Source organism: Eulemur rufifrons, chromosome 16, assembly GCF_041146395.1.
Source record: "Eulemur rufifrons isolate Redbay chromosome 16, OSU_ERuf_1, whole genome shotgun sequence".
NCBI lineage: Eukaryota > Metazoa > Chordata > Mammalia > Primates > Lemuridae > Eulemur > Eulemur rufifrons.
In genome coordinates, this window is record NC_090998.1 from 91,812,959 (window position 1) to 91,828,395 (window position 15,437).

Sequence of the window (15,437 nt, forward strand, 5' to 3'; positions counted from 1 at the left end):
AAAATCAAGAAATAATGTTTAGTGGAAAGACAGGGGAAATAAAGAAACCCTATCTCATAGAGAGACATTGTGAATATTAATGTGACAAAAGGATTTATTAAGTAAGCGATAAGGCAGTATACAAATGTCAATTATTAATTTTGGGGTTCAAAATCTGAAAGGATATAAGGTTATCTTGAGGATAAATTCAGTACTTTAGGGGATATATTCATGCTTACTTTTAGGTTTGGGAGTGGTAATCAATTTTTTAATGTTTAAACAGGAATCACTGACAGTTGATTTTTAAAATAATTTTAAATAAATTTATAGCATTGTGTAACCATCACCATTGTCTAATTCTAGAACCTTTTCAGCACCCCCAAAAGAAATCTCATGCACATTTGCAGTCACTCCCGTTTCCAGCCCTAACCTAAGGCAACTACTCCATTTTCTGTCTCTATATATTTGCCTGGATAGTTTATGTAAATAGAATAATATAATAAATATATGGTTTCCCATATCTGGCTTCTTTCACTTAGGCTAGTGTTTCTGAGGTTCATCCATGTTGGGGCATTTTTCAGTATTTTTTCCTTCTTTATTCCTAATTAGTATTACATTGTATGGATACACCAGATTTTGTTCATTTTGTCACAAGTTAATGAACTCTTGGATAGTTTCCAGTTTGGAAATTATGAATAATGTTTTCTGAACATTTGCACACAAGTCTGTGTGGATATGTGTTTTTATTTCTCTTGGGCAAATACCTAGGAGTAGAATTGCTGGGTCATATGACAAATTACAATCAATTTTTTAAGAAACTGCCACACTGTTTTCCACAGTGGCTGTACCATTTTACATTTCCACTAGCAGTGTGTGGGAGTTCCAGTATCTCCACATCCTTGCCAACACTTATGATTACCAGTCTTTTTGATTATAGCCATCCTAGTGGGTGAGAAGTAGTATCTCATGGTTTTGATTTGTGTTTCTCTAATGACCAATAATGTCAAGTACCTTTTAACATGCTTGTTGGCCATTCATGTATCTTCTTTGGTGCAATGTATCTTTTGCCCATTTAAAAAACTGGGTTATCTGCCTACTGAGTTCTAAAAGTCCTTGTATATTCTAGACACAAGTCCTTTACCAGATATATGATTTGTGTGTATTTTTTCCCAGTCTGAGGCTTATGTTTCCACTTTCTTAATGGAATCTTTTGAAGCACAAAAATTAATTTTGATGAAGTCCAATGTATTTATTTTATTCATTTATGGATCATGCTTTTGGTGTCACATCTAAGAAATGTTTGCCTAAAATATACATATGTTTTTCTTGTAAGAATTTTATTATTTTAGCTTTTACATTTAGGTCTATGTGTATATGGTATAAGGTAAGGTTCTAAATTCATCTTTTTGCATATGGATATCCAATTGTCCCAGGACCACTTTTGAAAATATTATCCTTTCCCCCCACTGAATTTCTCAAAAATGAATTGACCACAAATGTAAGGATTTATTTATGGATGCTCAATTCTGTTCTATTGATCTATATGTCTACCCTCATGTCAGTATCACATAGTCTCTTACTAAGATTCAAAATCTGGAACTTTAAGTACTCTAACTTCATTCTTCTTTTCCAAGATTGTTTTGGCTATTCTTCAACCTTCATATTTCCGCATGAATTTTAAGATAGTTTTTCAACTCCAAAAAAAAAAAAAAATCTAGCTGAGATGTGAGATGTTGATAGGGTTTGCACTAAGTCTATAAATCAATTTGGAGAGAACTGTCATCCTAATAATATTGTTTTCCAATCTATAAATATGGAATGTCTCTGCATTTATTTATATATTCTTTAATTTCAGTGCATATGTCTGGCACTTCTTTTGTTAAATCCGTTCTGAGGTATTTTATTCTTTTGATGCTATTATGAATGAAATTGCTTTCTGAAGTTCATTTTCAGATTGTTCATTGCTAGTTTATAGAAATATAACTGATTTTTGTACATTAATCTTATATCCTGCAACCTTTATGAATTCACTTATTAGTTCTAGCAGTGTGTGTGTGCACACACATTCACACATTCCTTAGAATTTTCTACACTCAAGATCATGTCTGTGAATGAAGATAGTCTTACTCCTTCCTTTTCAATCTGGTTGCCAGTCTATGGCCACACCACCCTGAAGGCGCTGATCTCGTCTTGTCGGTCCAATCTGGATGCCTTTTACTTCTTTTCCTTTCCTGACTGCACTGCATAGAACTCAAGCACAGTGTTGAACAGAAGTAGCAAGAGCTCACACTCCTTGTCATTCCTGATCTTAGGGGAAAGGCATTCAGTCCTTTACCATTAACTATGCTGTTGGCTATGGATTTATCGTAAATGTCCTTTATGAGGTTAAGGCATTTCCCTTCTATTTCTAGTTTGTTGAAAGTTCTTCTCATGAACAGATGTTGGATTTTTCAAATACTTTTTTCTGCATCTATTGAGATAATCATGCAGTTTTGTCTTTAATTCTATTAATATTGTATATTACATTAATTGGGTTTTTTTGAAGTTAAACCAACTTTGCAATCCTGGGATAAATGTCATATGGTCATAGCATTGCATCCTTGCTGTACATTGCTGGAGTGGACTCACTAATATTTTGTTGAGAATTTTTGTAACTATAGTCACAAAGGATATTGGGCTGAAGTTTTCTTTTCTTGTGATCCTTTTGCCTGGCTTTGGTATCAGGGTAATACTGGCCTCAGAGATTGAGTTAGTGTTCCTTCCTCCTATACTTTCTGAAAGTTTGTAATGAATTGATAATATTATTGTGAATAATCTTTGTACCCTTCAATGAAGAGAATTTGCATATTTTTGTTAATATATTCCTAGGTGTTTGATTTTTTAAATGTTATTAAAAATGACATTTTAAAAATTCTTCTCTAATTGTTTATTGCACTTTATAGAAATATTATTGGTCTTTGGATGATGACCTTGTATCCAATGACCTCCTAAATTCTATTAGTTCTAATGTTTTATGAGAAGAGTATTTTGGAGTTTCCAGTAACAAAATCACATCAGCTGCAAATAACACCAAGAATAAGAGTAAGTAAAAAGTCAGTAGGCAAATTGTTTCTGGGTGATAGGAAGTGAGCCACCTCATTTAAATATAAGTGATCACCACAGCTGGGTCCCCTGGCAGAGCTGGTGGCAGCGTCTGGAGGCAGCACATACAGCAAATGGATTCATGACTTGGAGCAGATCTAAAGCAGTCTTTCTTCTAAACATCCCACATCCCCTCTGCAGCAGGAGAGAGACCTGTTTCCCATGGCCGCCCTATGCAGCAGGCAACACACCCAGCCCTGCCTGTTCCTGGCTCCCTCCCCTGCCTTCCTCATCCAGTCCTTTCCATGGCAAGGCACATAGTGATGGCGGTGGGAGGGGACGGGAGATCCCATTCTGAAACCGTGCACTACACATCTCTAAGGCATTTGGTGGTCTCTGCCGTTGTGTGGTGCTCCAGAGTGCGAGCTCAGCAGCAGCAGGGGCTTTGGGTTACTTCTCTGTGTGTTTAGCCTAAGTGCCCAACGCGGGGCCCAGCACAGCCTAGGTACTCAATTTGTAACCTACACTATCTGCATATTGATCTCCAGTTGGACAGTACAGCATTGACTTTTAAATGGTCTCATATTTGGAGTGGTTAGCATTATTACAGTCCTCCATTAAAGGAAACAAAGATTTCACTATTTTTAATTAAATTACTTCTTCAATATACTAATAGAACCACACAAAAGCCTTCATTCATCTTTCCCTAGGTGGTTCTGCGAGCACACTCCCTGGCAGCCCTGCCCAGGGCTGGAGGGTGCCTGCTCTGGAGCCAGGCGCTCCCCCACCTCCAGCTGGGGAGCCTCTGGCTCATTACTGGCCCCGAGGTTCCCTTTCTGCAACTGTCAAATGGAGATAACAGTAACGTCTACCTCACAGAGGTGTTGAGAGGATTAAGTGTGTGTACATAAACGAATTGCTAAGATCGTGCCTGGCACATAGTAAGCATTAGGTATTACTGTTCATTCAGAGAGACCAAGTCATATAGGCCTAAACATTCATTAAAATAGGTATATCTCCCCAGGAACACAGAACCCCACATTTCTGAATCCACGCTGTGCTTGGAAACCCCAAGATATAGCATTCTAGGCTGACAGAGGCGGGAGCTGGAGCCTCCAGCACAGACAGCAAACCCCAAACCTGGAGGCCACCTCCAGGCAATGTGGGCTTCTCCCCAGAGTGCTGCCCTCGTGCTCGCACACGTCTGTCCCTTGTCAGCTGTCTGTGGGAGGCTGACACTGAGGCTAAGGAACTCCTCTGGCATATGAAGTCATTTGTACGCAGTCCTATTTGAGTCTAAGGAAAAGTAATTCACCCTGCTCCTCATTATTTACTAGAGATTCAATTACTGAATGTGCTTTGGGAAATGTTGTTATGTATCAAAGTATCCAAATGCTGCTTTCTAAAATAAACATTAAAGTGAGACAGGAGCTAATGTTTAAAGCAAGAAAAAGCAAGTTGCAAAGTCGTGAATTAGCCTCTGTAGTACAATTAAAAAAGTAAATAGGCTATTTTGGAACTAAGAAAATGCTTCTCTTATGGGCAACAAGTGGCTTATGAACTGATAAACTCTAGGTTAGGGTGGGGAAGGTTCAGCAAGTCTGGACCACTTGTTAATTACACAGTTAACAATGACTAGTCACTCCATTCCTAACAATCTCGCCACACATTGCTATCGGCATTTATCTTCCTATATTGCAATTAATTTTACATCATCTGTTCCTCCCAACTAGACTCGGCTCTTGAGGTCAGGGTTCATATCCCTGAGCACACAGAACAATATAACAGGAGCTCAAAAAGTGTTTGCTGGATGGATAAATGAACGAATATCGAGTTTTTATTGATATCGTTCTGAGTGTTAGGATTCTTAGAAACAATGAGTGTTTCCCCAAGAGAAGGGTTTCAAAATCTTACACTATTGATCATCAGTAATGCCTTCTTCAATGATGTAAAGCAGTCTTCAGAATGTCTAAATAACTTTGTGATGGTATCTTTCTTGCGAGATTGATTTCTAGAGTTGAAGCTACAAGGGGATTAGGAGAAAAACAGAAATAAGATTATGTCCTTGAACTTTGCTCTTTCTTAATGTAAAAAACAAGCACCCTCACGACAGCTATAATAACACTTTCTTTGTGGATGGCTCTTGTTCCTGAAAGTGTAATGTGCTTGTATGGCTTCTCCATCACTCTGCTGGCATGAGATCTAATAAGGGAGACGCCAGGGGTGCACTTGCCACTGGCATCAGGTAGCTCTGCTGCACCCCGCCCCCTTCCCTTAAACCAACTCTGGTCAGCCATCATGCAAATCAGTGATTGGTCTCCAAAAAGATCGGTAAAGAGACCATGGATCACTGCTGAGACCTCAGCCGCAGTGGGAAGCTGGGAAGGATCTCCTCCTCTATGGGCAGCAGACTGTAGCACACTCATCCAGCGATGACCGAGGGCACAAATTCCAGTCTCAAGCTGTGAGGACAGCAGTCTTCACGAGCTCTGCCTTTCCATCACCAATGGAAGGGCTATGACCACCTACGTTGCCTGGCCCTCTTCCTCTGTTGCCTCTTTCTTTCATCCCCACCAGTCTACCTGTGTGCTCTTGAAGGCCATGATTGTCCCCTCTGGAAATCAAAATCAACTTTAGTGTAGACTCTGCTCAGAAAGGGAGACTGCCAGAATCTCATAACAAAATACTGTTTGCTGCTTCCCTTTCTCAATGTTCAATTACACAAACATTTCCCACTAAATAACGACAGTGAATCAGTTTACCTGTGGAACCATTCTCACATTTGGGGATTTTTGTTGCTGCATCTATATGGCCATCCTAGCTTTTTCCAGTTGTGTAAAAACATAAACATATACCCCACTACTTTTCAGAAACATACTCCGGTTTACTGAGTCTGAGTTCCTCCTCAGTGACTCATTGGAACCTAGTTTTTCTAAAGACTGCTAGTGCTGGCATGAACAGATACCTTTTACAGCAGTTTTTATCTACCAAGTATTACTGAAATTGGGGGCAGATAGCTCTCTGTTATGGGGTACTCACCACAGGATGCTGAGCAGTGTCCCTGGCCTCTATCCCTAGATAACAGTAGCAGATTTGGATTATAATCCCAAAGGACACAATCTCAAATGCCATAATCCCAAAAGATCAATGTCCCTAAAGTCTAAAATCCCTAACATCTAAAGCCCTAATGTCTAAAATTTCAAAAATCACAATCCTGAAAGATTAAAATCCTGAATGTTGAAATTCTAAAAGCTGAATTCTCGGGAAGGGCTTAGTGTCTTTTCACTTGTACGCATGATAGTTGTATCATATTAGGTGGAAGCATTACCTCGTCTTTATTTGGAAATTAAGTGTGGTTTAAGGAGATGCGTATGGGTGCCAAGTTGACAAGGAGTAGATCTGTGGACTTAATTTTAGGTGCCAACTTGACTGGCTTAAGGAATGCCTCGGAACCTGGTAGCGCATTATTTTGGGTGTGTCTATGAGGATGTTTCCTGAGTGCACTAGGTGGGGAAGATCTGCCCTCAGTGCTGACAGGCACCATCCAATCGGCCCCAGAGGGAACACAGAAGGCAAACTGGTCTCTCTCTGAGAGCTGGGACAGACTTTTCTTCTGCTGTCTTGGACATCAGAAATTTGACTCCACCAAAGTGCATTATCACATCACTAACTTTGTGTGTAAGCATTGTGCATGTACATAAAAATGTTCAAACTTCCTTTTTAAATATCTGCATTTGTGAAAGAGAAAATTTCTCAAGATCTCAGCTCTTTAAGCAATTGCAATATATGGTGGTAATGCACCTGAGGGAAAAATGCAAGTCCCCAACCACATAACAGAAACATCATGCTGGCCTGGAGTGCTCAACAAAACTGTTACAAAATAGATTAAGCAGGTACCAAGATAACTACTGGGCCTGGGGAAAGTGCCCAGCACTTTCTTGTCTTGAAATGGTGGGTTCTAACAGGGCCTGACTGCTTTGTAGCTCTTTGATTGTCCTATAGTGCCCTTTAGCTAATTGTAATGCTAAATTCCCCACGTAGGGGAAAACTGTAATATCATTAACATAACATGGGTTGCATGACAGCATTATGATGATGGTGTAACTGAAGTAAGGGTCCAAAGAAGGGCAAAATGTTTTATGAGTTGTCTTTTTAAAACCCCTCACCCTTTTTGAGGAATTAAAACCTACATTCCTGCCGGAGGCCAGTAATCAGAGGGGCAGAGAGGTGTTCTCTGTTTCGTAGTGCCTTAAACCACTGGAGATATTTCAACAGAATTATCCAGGCAGATGTCCCGAGATCATCTTCATCAGAGATGCTATAGTTAAACAGCAATAGTCCAAAGCTGAAAACCCCCTTTAAAAACCCTGTTTTTCTGCTTAAAAAGGGGATGGTGGTTCTGTAAGATGAGAGTCTGCCATCCTCCTCATTTGCCAGCAAATTAATAAACTTCTCTTTCCTTTTCCTCAAACCACTTGGCCTCATTCGCTCAGCCTTGAGGACAAGTACTGAACTTTCAGTAACAATAGTACTGCACTGGTGTGATATGTTTCACTGTGACTAAGCAAAGGCACTAGGTAAAAACTTTGCATTACTCATTGGGAAGAGACTTAAGGCAACACCACAGGGTGGGCAGATGTGGATTTTGCATGCAAGAAAGCCCTGTGGAAGAAATTCCTGTGCCACCCAGAAGCAAGTGTCCTAATAAGTAACTTCTCTCAAACTCATTTAACTCACCAATGACTTGTCGGAGTCACTCTTTGGTCTCTTGGTTCCCTATCAGTTTAGGGGGCAGTTTTTTTATACTGTCCTGGGATTTTCACGAAACACCATCTCAGATTTTGATGCATCTTATCAAAAGACTTAGGTTGTCCATCACAGTATTTCAGATGACCACAGTTATTAAGCTGGATGCACACAATTACTAACCATAGTACTATGCTTATACATTTCCATTTTGACCTATTTTCAATGAACTCAATTTGTCTGCTCAAAACTATTATACCCGTGCACCTGACGTTAGTATACTTGAGTGTTTATGCCTGCAAAAATATCTAAGGTATTGTTGCCTATTTTATTGTGAAAGTTTCCTATGAAGTGTTCTGTTGTGTATTTATATGTCTCTCAAATAAACCCACTTTTAAAAATGTAAATAAATATCTTCTGAAGAATTTTTAAATTAGTTTTTCCAGAATTATATATTTAGGATTTTGATCTTTCAGGATTGTGATTGTAGAGATTTTAGACTCTTACGGATTTTGATCTTTTAGGATTATGTCGTTCAGGATTGTTGTCTTTCGGGATTATGATCAGCTCCCATCAGTAGCATCCCCAACCCCAGTGTAACCACCAAAAACACCTTGTGATGTTGCCAAATGTCTCCTGGGAGGCAAGATTGCCCACAGTTGTGAATCACAGTTTTAAAGTAAATAAAACTTTAAAATTCTTACAGCTCTAGATAAGATACTATTAGACAAGAAAATTATAAAGAAACAGAAGTAACTTCACTTAAGAGAGTAACTTGGCTGGGGATGGTGGCTCATGCCTGTAATCCTAGCACTCTGGGAGGCTGGGACGGGAGAATTGCTTCAGCTCAGGAGTTTGAGACCAGCCTGAGCAAGAGCAAGAACCTATTTCTACTAAAAATAGAAAAATTAGCTGGGCATGGTGGTGCACGCCTATAGTCCTAGCTACAGGGGAGGCTGAGGCAGGAGGATCACTTGAGCCCAGGAGTTTGAGGTTGCAGTGAGCTAGGCTGATGCCACTGCACTCTACCTGGGGTGACAGAGCGAGACTATGTCTAAAAAAAAAAAAAAAAAATGAATTCACAGAGTTGCATCTCGGGAGCAGAGAGCTCTGAAGGCGCTGAATACCTGGAAAGCTGATAACGAGAGCAGTTCATTAAATATTCATAAATCCCTGAGACAGGGATGGGAACCATGAAATGTGATATATTTTACTTTACAATGGAGCATAATGCTTTCAATGAATGTGACAAGATTATAAAGCCTGGTTTTTCTCTTAAGATTCATAGAGGGCAATCAGTCCAGGATGCACCTCAACATAAACAAAATACTTCTTAGAGCAAAAGTCTAAATTCTAAATGTCATATTATTAAGTATTTTTTTTGCATTTTGGGGCCCCCACCACAATTTACATGATACTGTAAATATGAAGTTATAATAGATGTGAGACCGAGACAGGATGATGTCTAAGGCAAATAATCCCCATGACCCATGATATGTACACCACGCAGAGAGTGGCTGGAAACGAATGAACAATATTGCTCTTTTCCATACCACACTTAACAAGCACATGTTTATACACCTGGAGCTCAGCAGCAGCAGCTGTGTGTGTACCCAGAGCCTTGGGCTTCACCGCACACTGAGCAGGTGACTAAGTTAAGATCCTGTAGTCTTATTTTTCTCATCTAGAAATTGAAATAGTAATTACACCAACCTTACAGTTTAAGGCAATCTTAAATAAGAAAAATAATTTATACACTGTAAAATCACTATGTAAAAGTTGGCAATTATTCAGTGGAGACTAAGTGGTCATTCAATAAATGATGAAAAAGTAACTCGGATATTCTCTAACCTTTTAAATATTATGATATGTGTAACTAAAATTTGTGGGGTTTTTTTTTTACGTACCTATTTCTTTTTCTTGGGGGAACAATATTGCCAATATCCAACCCCTGAGGCTCATAAAATGATGTTAGAAATTGCTTCCAATTGATTTTTGTGGTGGTTTTAAGTCCAAGTCTGGATTTTAAAAAACAAAAATATTATTTTAAACATTTTTCTATAACATTGCATGGATTAGATGCTTAATACTGAATTGAAAATGACAGCAATGAATTTATATGAAGTTTCAAATCTAAGGTAAACAAAATCATTTAGTAAAATCGTACTATAAACTGTTAAAAAGCAAGGAAAAATCAAACTGATTACACATCTCCATGTCTCTCTATTCTGTTAGTGTAAGCATACGCTGAATGAAGAAACAAATGAATTTGATTAAAATTCTAATGTCCGCACAACAATTTTTTCAAATTAATTATTTGAAGAGCTCAATTATTGTGGTAGGCAGGACAACGGCCCTCACAGAGTCCACATCCTCATCCTGGGAATCTGAGAGTACGTTCCCTGTGCTAAGGGACTTTGCAGATGTGATTAAGGGTGGATCTTGAGACGGAGTCGCCTGGGTTATCCAGGTGGGCCCAATTTAATCACATAAGCTCTTAAAGTGGGAGAACTTTTCCCAGCTGCAGCCATAAAAAGCTGTGATGACAGAAGGGCCAGAGATGTGACGTGGCTGGCTCTGAAGATGGAGGAAGGGGCTGCAAATAAACGAATGCAGGCAGCTTCTAGAAACTGCAAAAAGCAAGAAATGTGATTGCCCCCAGACCCCTCATAAGAAACAAAGCCTTGCTGAAACCTGGATTTTAGCCCAGTGAGACCCATGTTGGGCTTCTAACCTACCAAACATTAAGATAATAAAGCTGTGTTGTTTTAAGTTAATAGGCCTGCATACTTTGTTATAGCAGCAATAGAAAACTAGTATAGATTTAAAGTCTTAGCAAGAATAAGTAATTGGAAAATTGTTCAAAAACAAACTTCCAAAGTTAATATGGTCCCATGCCTCAGAGTCCAGTAATTTCTGAGCCACAAGGTGCCAGCAGGAGCGACCTGATGTGGGCACAGGTGCTGCCCAGAAAGACCAGAGTGCGAATCCCTGGTCCTGCACTACTGACGTGGCCTCAGAGAAGCTGCTCACTACTCTGATTCTCTATCCTTCTCATCCTGAGAACAATAATCTCTTCTGAGGGTGTTATCATAAGGATTAGGGCCAATAGATCGAAAAGCCTCTACTGCAGGCGGGACACCCTGACCTACTGTGAATGTTACTTACATGTTAAGCAGCATCCATCCTTCCGGAACAGGATGGCAAAAAGTAGTTTTGCCTGAGATCCTTGGATAACAGATATGAGATACCGAAGCAGGCATCAGACAGACTGCCCTGGTTTGATTGTAGCTGAGAGAGAACTGGTTAGATAAACTTAAACTCTTTACCTACACCTAGGGTACTAAAAAGTCCAGAAAATAGAGGATAAGAGAGAGGGTTTTTGGAGAAAATCTTTTGGTATGCCTGAGTCCCAACCCCGGCACAAAGGATAGGGAGAAGGATATCTATTCATCATCTGAAGCTTTGTGACAAGAACTGGCTCCACTTGGGGAGCGTGACACCTGTCCCCTGCAATGGGGGGAAGCTGTGTTGGTGCCTGACTCCCACATAGGCATCTTGCGGGTGAGAGATGAGCTGGCTAGCCACGGGGGAAAAAGAAGGCGGGGTTGGTTGGTTGATTTGCTCCATCAGAGTCATTAGGAAAATAATTTCACGTGGAGCAGATGTGGGTCACGTGAGAAAGAGTATGCGCATGCGCGCGCACACACCCCGTTCTGGAAGACGATGTGTTCATTCTGGAGGAAGGAACACACCTTGAAAGAGAAGTTTTTCCTTCTCTATTCCCAAATTCCCAGGGGCCGAGAAGCGAATAAGCAATCAGCTGGGTTAGAGATGTATCTGCCTTCATCAAATGTGAAATCCAAAAGAACCAACAAAGGTGCTCATGAAAGGAAACACCTATAAACGCTTGCTTGGCCCCGAGAACACAGCTTCCAGCTCACAGCAATGCCAGTCAAGTCAGAACTGTCATGCTGCCCTTTCTTTCTCCGTTTTCTCTGTATATTTCAGTTCCTGGAAGAGTCAGAAACAGAGCTTACAAGATGAGGGAGGAAGAGACGTGCTAAGTGGGGAATGGGAGAAGCAGCCATCAGGCCCCCTTCATTCCTGCCTGGCAAGAGCCCTAACTGGGGGGAGGGGGCACAATTCACAATTAAATCAAGTCTATGGCTCTGACTGTATGTGAGACTGGCTGTTGCATTACTAAACTGAGGCTCTTTGTATGATACAAGACAAACCTGAAAAATCAAGGTCAGCTCATGTTTTTGTCTAGGAGCAAAAGAACTAATCCAACTGAGCAGATTTTGAGGGGCAATGAGAAATAAACTTAAGTTGCTTTAAGATTATAGTCCATTAGTCTTGCCAGTACAACTTAGGTTACATACCCAGCCAGCCAGCCAGCTATCCACCCATTCATACATCCACATATAGTACCAAGCTACCATCTTTTTTCACTTGGATTATTGCAATAATCTCCTATTTGGTCTCCTTGTACCTACTATTGCCTTCCTCCAATATGTTTCCAAACCTCTGCCAAGCCCTGTCTTCTTGAAATGCAAATCTGATCAGATTACTCTCTTGCTGAAAATCTCTCCATGCCTCCCCATTGCTCTTAGGATAAAAATTAAAATCCTTCTGAAACTTGCAAGCCTGCATGGTTTGGCTCTGCTCACCTCTCTAGCCTCGTCCATGACATGCACAGTCCTCTGGGTTGGACTATCAGTTCTTCAAAATGGCTGTGCTCTTCCTTGCCCTAGGTCCCTTAGGTGTGTTACTTCCTTTGCCAACTGACATATCCCCCAATCACTACCTACTTCCTACACTTACTGGTTAATTCTACTACTCCTTCAAGTCTTAATCACTGCTTCCTCAAGGAAGCCTTCCCTGATTTCCAAGCCAGTGCTAGTTCCTCTATTGGACTATCATAGTATACATATCCTTCCTTTATAGCATTTATCATTATTTAGTGTTATTATTATAGCATCTAACACTTCTATAGTACTTTTATTATGATTATAATTATAGCAGTTAATATTTGATAAATGGTCATTACTTCTGCTTCTGTTGCTAGCACTGTGTGCATGGCCATGAGAAAGAGAGACAGAGATTAGCTCATTGATTTTGTTAGGCCTACATGGGCACCTTTAAAAAAGGAGATTGTGACCTTGGTTTGATGAACTGCTATTCACACACAAAAAATTTTTCATCTTTCTTATTAAGTCTTTGTTCCTCAAACTTTGCCCACTACTCTGATATGGTTTGTCAATATTATATCTTTTCACCTTAAATTTCAGTAAGTTAAAAATTAATTTTCTATAATGGAAACACATGGCTACTATTAAAAATACAATCAGCTTCAATATATTAATATTTAAGAAATTACCTTGCTCTTTGGTAAAAATATCAAATGAGATCTTCACTTGGTACCATATACTAAAATAAGTTCAAAAGGGATTAAAAAGTTAAATGTAAAAACTATGACTACTAAAAAAACTAGAAGAAAATTCAGGTATATACTTATCTGCTCCTTGAATAAGAATGAATTTTTAAGCAAAACTTGAGAGGAAATCTCAATCTTATTTAATTACATCAAAATACAAAATGTCTGTATACCATAAATACTAAACAAAATTTAAAAGCCAAACAACAGATCAACAAAGTTAGCTATCACAAACATGTACAATAAATTTTTAATACTCTTAAAACATAAAGTGCTTATACAAATTAATATGACAATACTAAAACTTGACTTCTTCCAATAGTGATAGAGTAAGATCCTATTGGACCAACCCTCCTGCAAATAATCACAATAAACTCTGGGCATAATACCAAAAGCAGTTACCTGAAAGCTGAACAGAGCAGACAAACTCTGATGTGAAATCCATGCTAAGAGGAGTGGAATTGTGGGAAGTATTTTCAGTGCTTTTAGCCAAGGGCTAAGGGAGGTACTGCAGCATGAGGGGTGGCAGGGACGCCAGTTTAAGGAAAAAAAAGAAGCCTTTATGTTTCGGAAAACTAGAAGACCAATCCCAGGTAAACCATGGCCACTAGACAGAAAGAAGAAATCCTGGAAGGGAAAGAGTCAGGGAGGGATCCCCAAATTCTATCTCACCACATTTCTGACTGGCTCCTGAACCTCAGATGTTTGGAACATACTCAGAACAGCTTAGCTAAACACAAAAGATCTGAACTAAGATCAGAGCAGCCACCCAAGAAACAGAGTGTGCAGTTTGAGTCCAACCAAGATAATTGCCTACTAAAATAAAAGAAGCAACATTCATTGGGAAAAAAATAACCAAATTTAGTGTCTCTACAATTTAACATTTCAAATATCCAGGATATATTCCAAAGTTATATGACATGAGAACAACAAGGAAAATGGAACATGTGCTAAGGAAAAATGAAAATCAACTGAGATAACCCAAATAGTGGCATTAACACACAGCATTTTAAAAGCAATGATTATAACTATCCTCACTGAAATAATGAAAATATGCCCACAATAAATCAAAAGATGGGAAATCTCAGCAGAGAAATGGGCATAATAAAAAGAACTAAACAAAAATTCTAGAACAGAAAAATATACTATATAAAATAAAAATTCACTCAATGGACTTAACAAAAGAATGGAGAGGGCAGAGAAAAGAATGAATGAACTTAAATATAGACCACCAGAAACCATCTAACATGAAGAATACAGAATATACACATATTTATATAACAAACAGAGACTCAAAAACATGTTATTAATATATAATATCAGATAGTCTGACATACATGTAATTGAAGTCACAGAAGGAGAGGAGAAAAAGAATGGGACAGAAAAACTATTTGAAAAAATAAAGGCCAAAATTTCCCCAAATTTGATTAATGATCTACATTTACAGATTTAAGATATACAACAAACACCAAACATGACACATGTGAAAAAGGCCATGCCAAGGCACATTATAATTACAGAGTTGAAAGTCAAATTCAAAGGGTAAATCTTAAATGCAACAAAAGAAAAATGACCCATTAAATACAAGAGGACAACAATGTAACAGATGACTTTTCGCCCAAAACAATGGAAGCCAAGAGATGTGGACAACATCATTAAGTGCCAAGAACAAAGGAAAAAGTTACTGAAAAATTTTCCAACTAAGAAAATATCCTTCAAAAATGAAGGGAAAATAAAGACATTCCTAAATAAGACGAAACTAAGGGAATCCATCATAGCACATTTATAGCTCAATAAAGGAAGTTCTTTGGGCTGAAGGGAAATGATAGTAGATGAAGACCTTGACCCGCCAGAAAGAAACCAAAAAAGTGTCAGACGTGGTAAACATCTGAAAAGAATACCAAAAGCTTTCTTCTTTTTTCTTCTTAATCTCTTTCTAGCTGCTTAAAGCAAAAGACAGTTACACTGCCTTGTGGGGTTTATAACATAGGTAGATATAATACATATAATGTCCATAGTAGTCCCCCCTTTTATCCGCAGTTTTACTTTCCATGGTTTCAGTTACTCACAGTCAACCACAGTCTGAAAATATTAAAAGGAAAATTCCAGAAGTAAACAATCATAAGTTTGACCCCACACTGTCCTGCTCCATTCTGCCTGGGATGTGAATCATCCCTTTGCCCAGCGTAGT

General features: G+C 39.0%; 1 protein-coding gene across 1 annotated transcript in view; it reads right to left on the reverse strand.

The window, feature by feature from the left end:
- Positions 1–15,437, reverse strand: part of EFCAB6 (EF-hand calcium binding domain 6) — a 201,151-nt gene that overhangs the window by 122,711 nt on the left and 63,003 nt on the right. Inside the window, exons 10-11 of the mRNA XM_069491269.1 lie at positions 9,714–9,824; positions 4,975–5,083 (exon numbers count right to left, since the gene is read on the reverse strand). Coding sequence (XP_069347370.1) covers positions 4,975–5,083; positions 9,714–9,824 — 220 coding nt within the window. The remainder of the gene's footprint in view (positions 1–4,974; positions 5,084–9,713; positions 9,825–15,437) is intronic.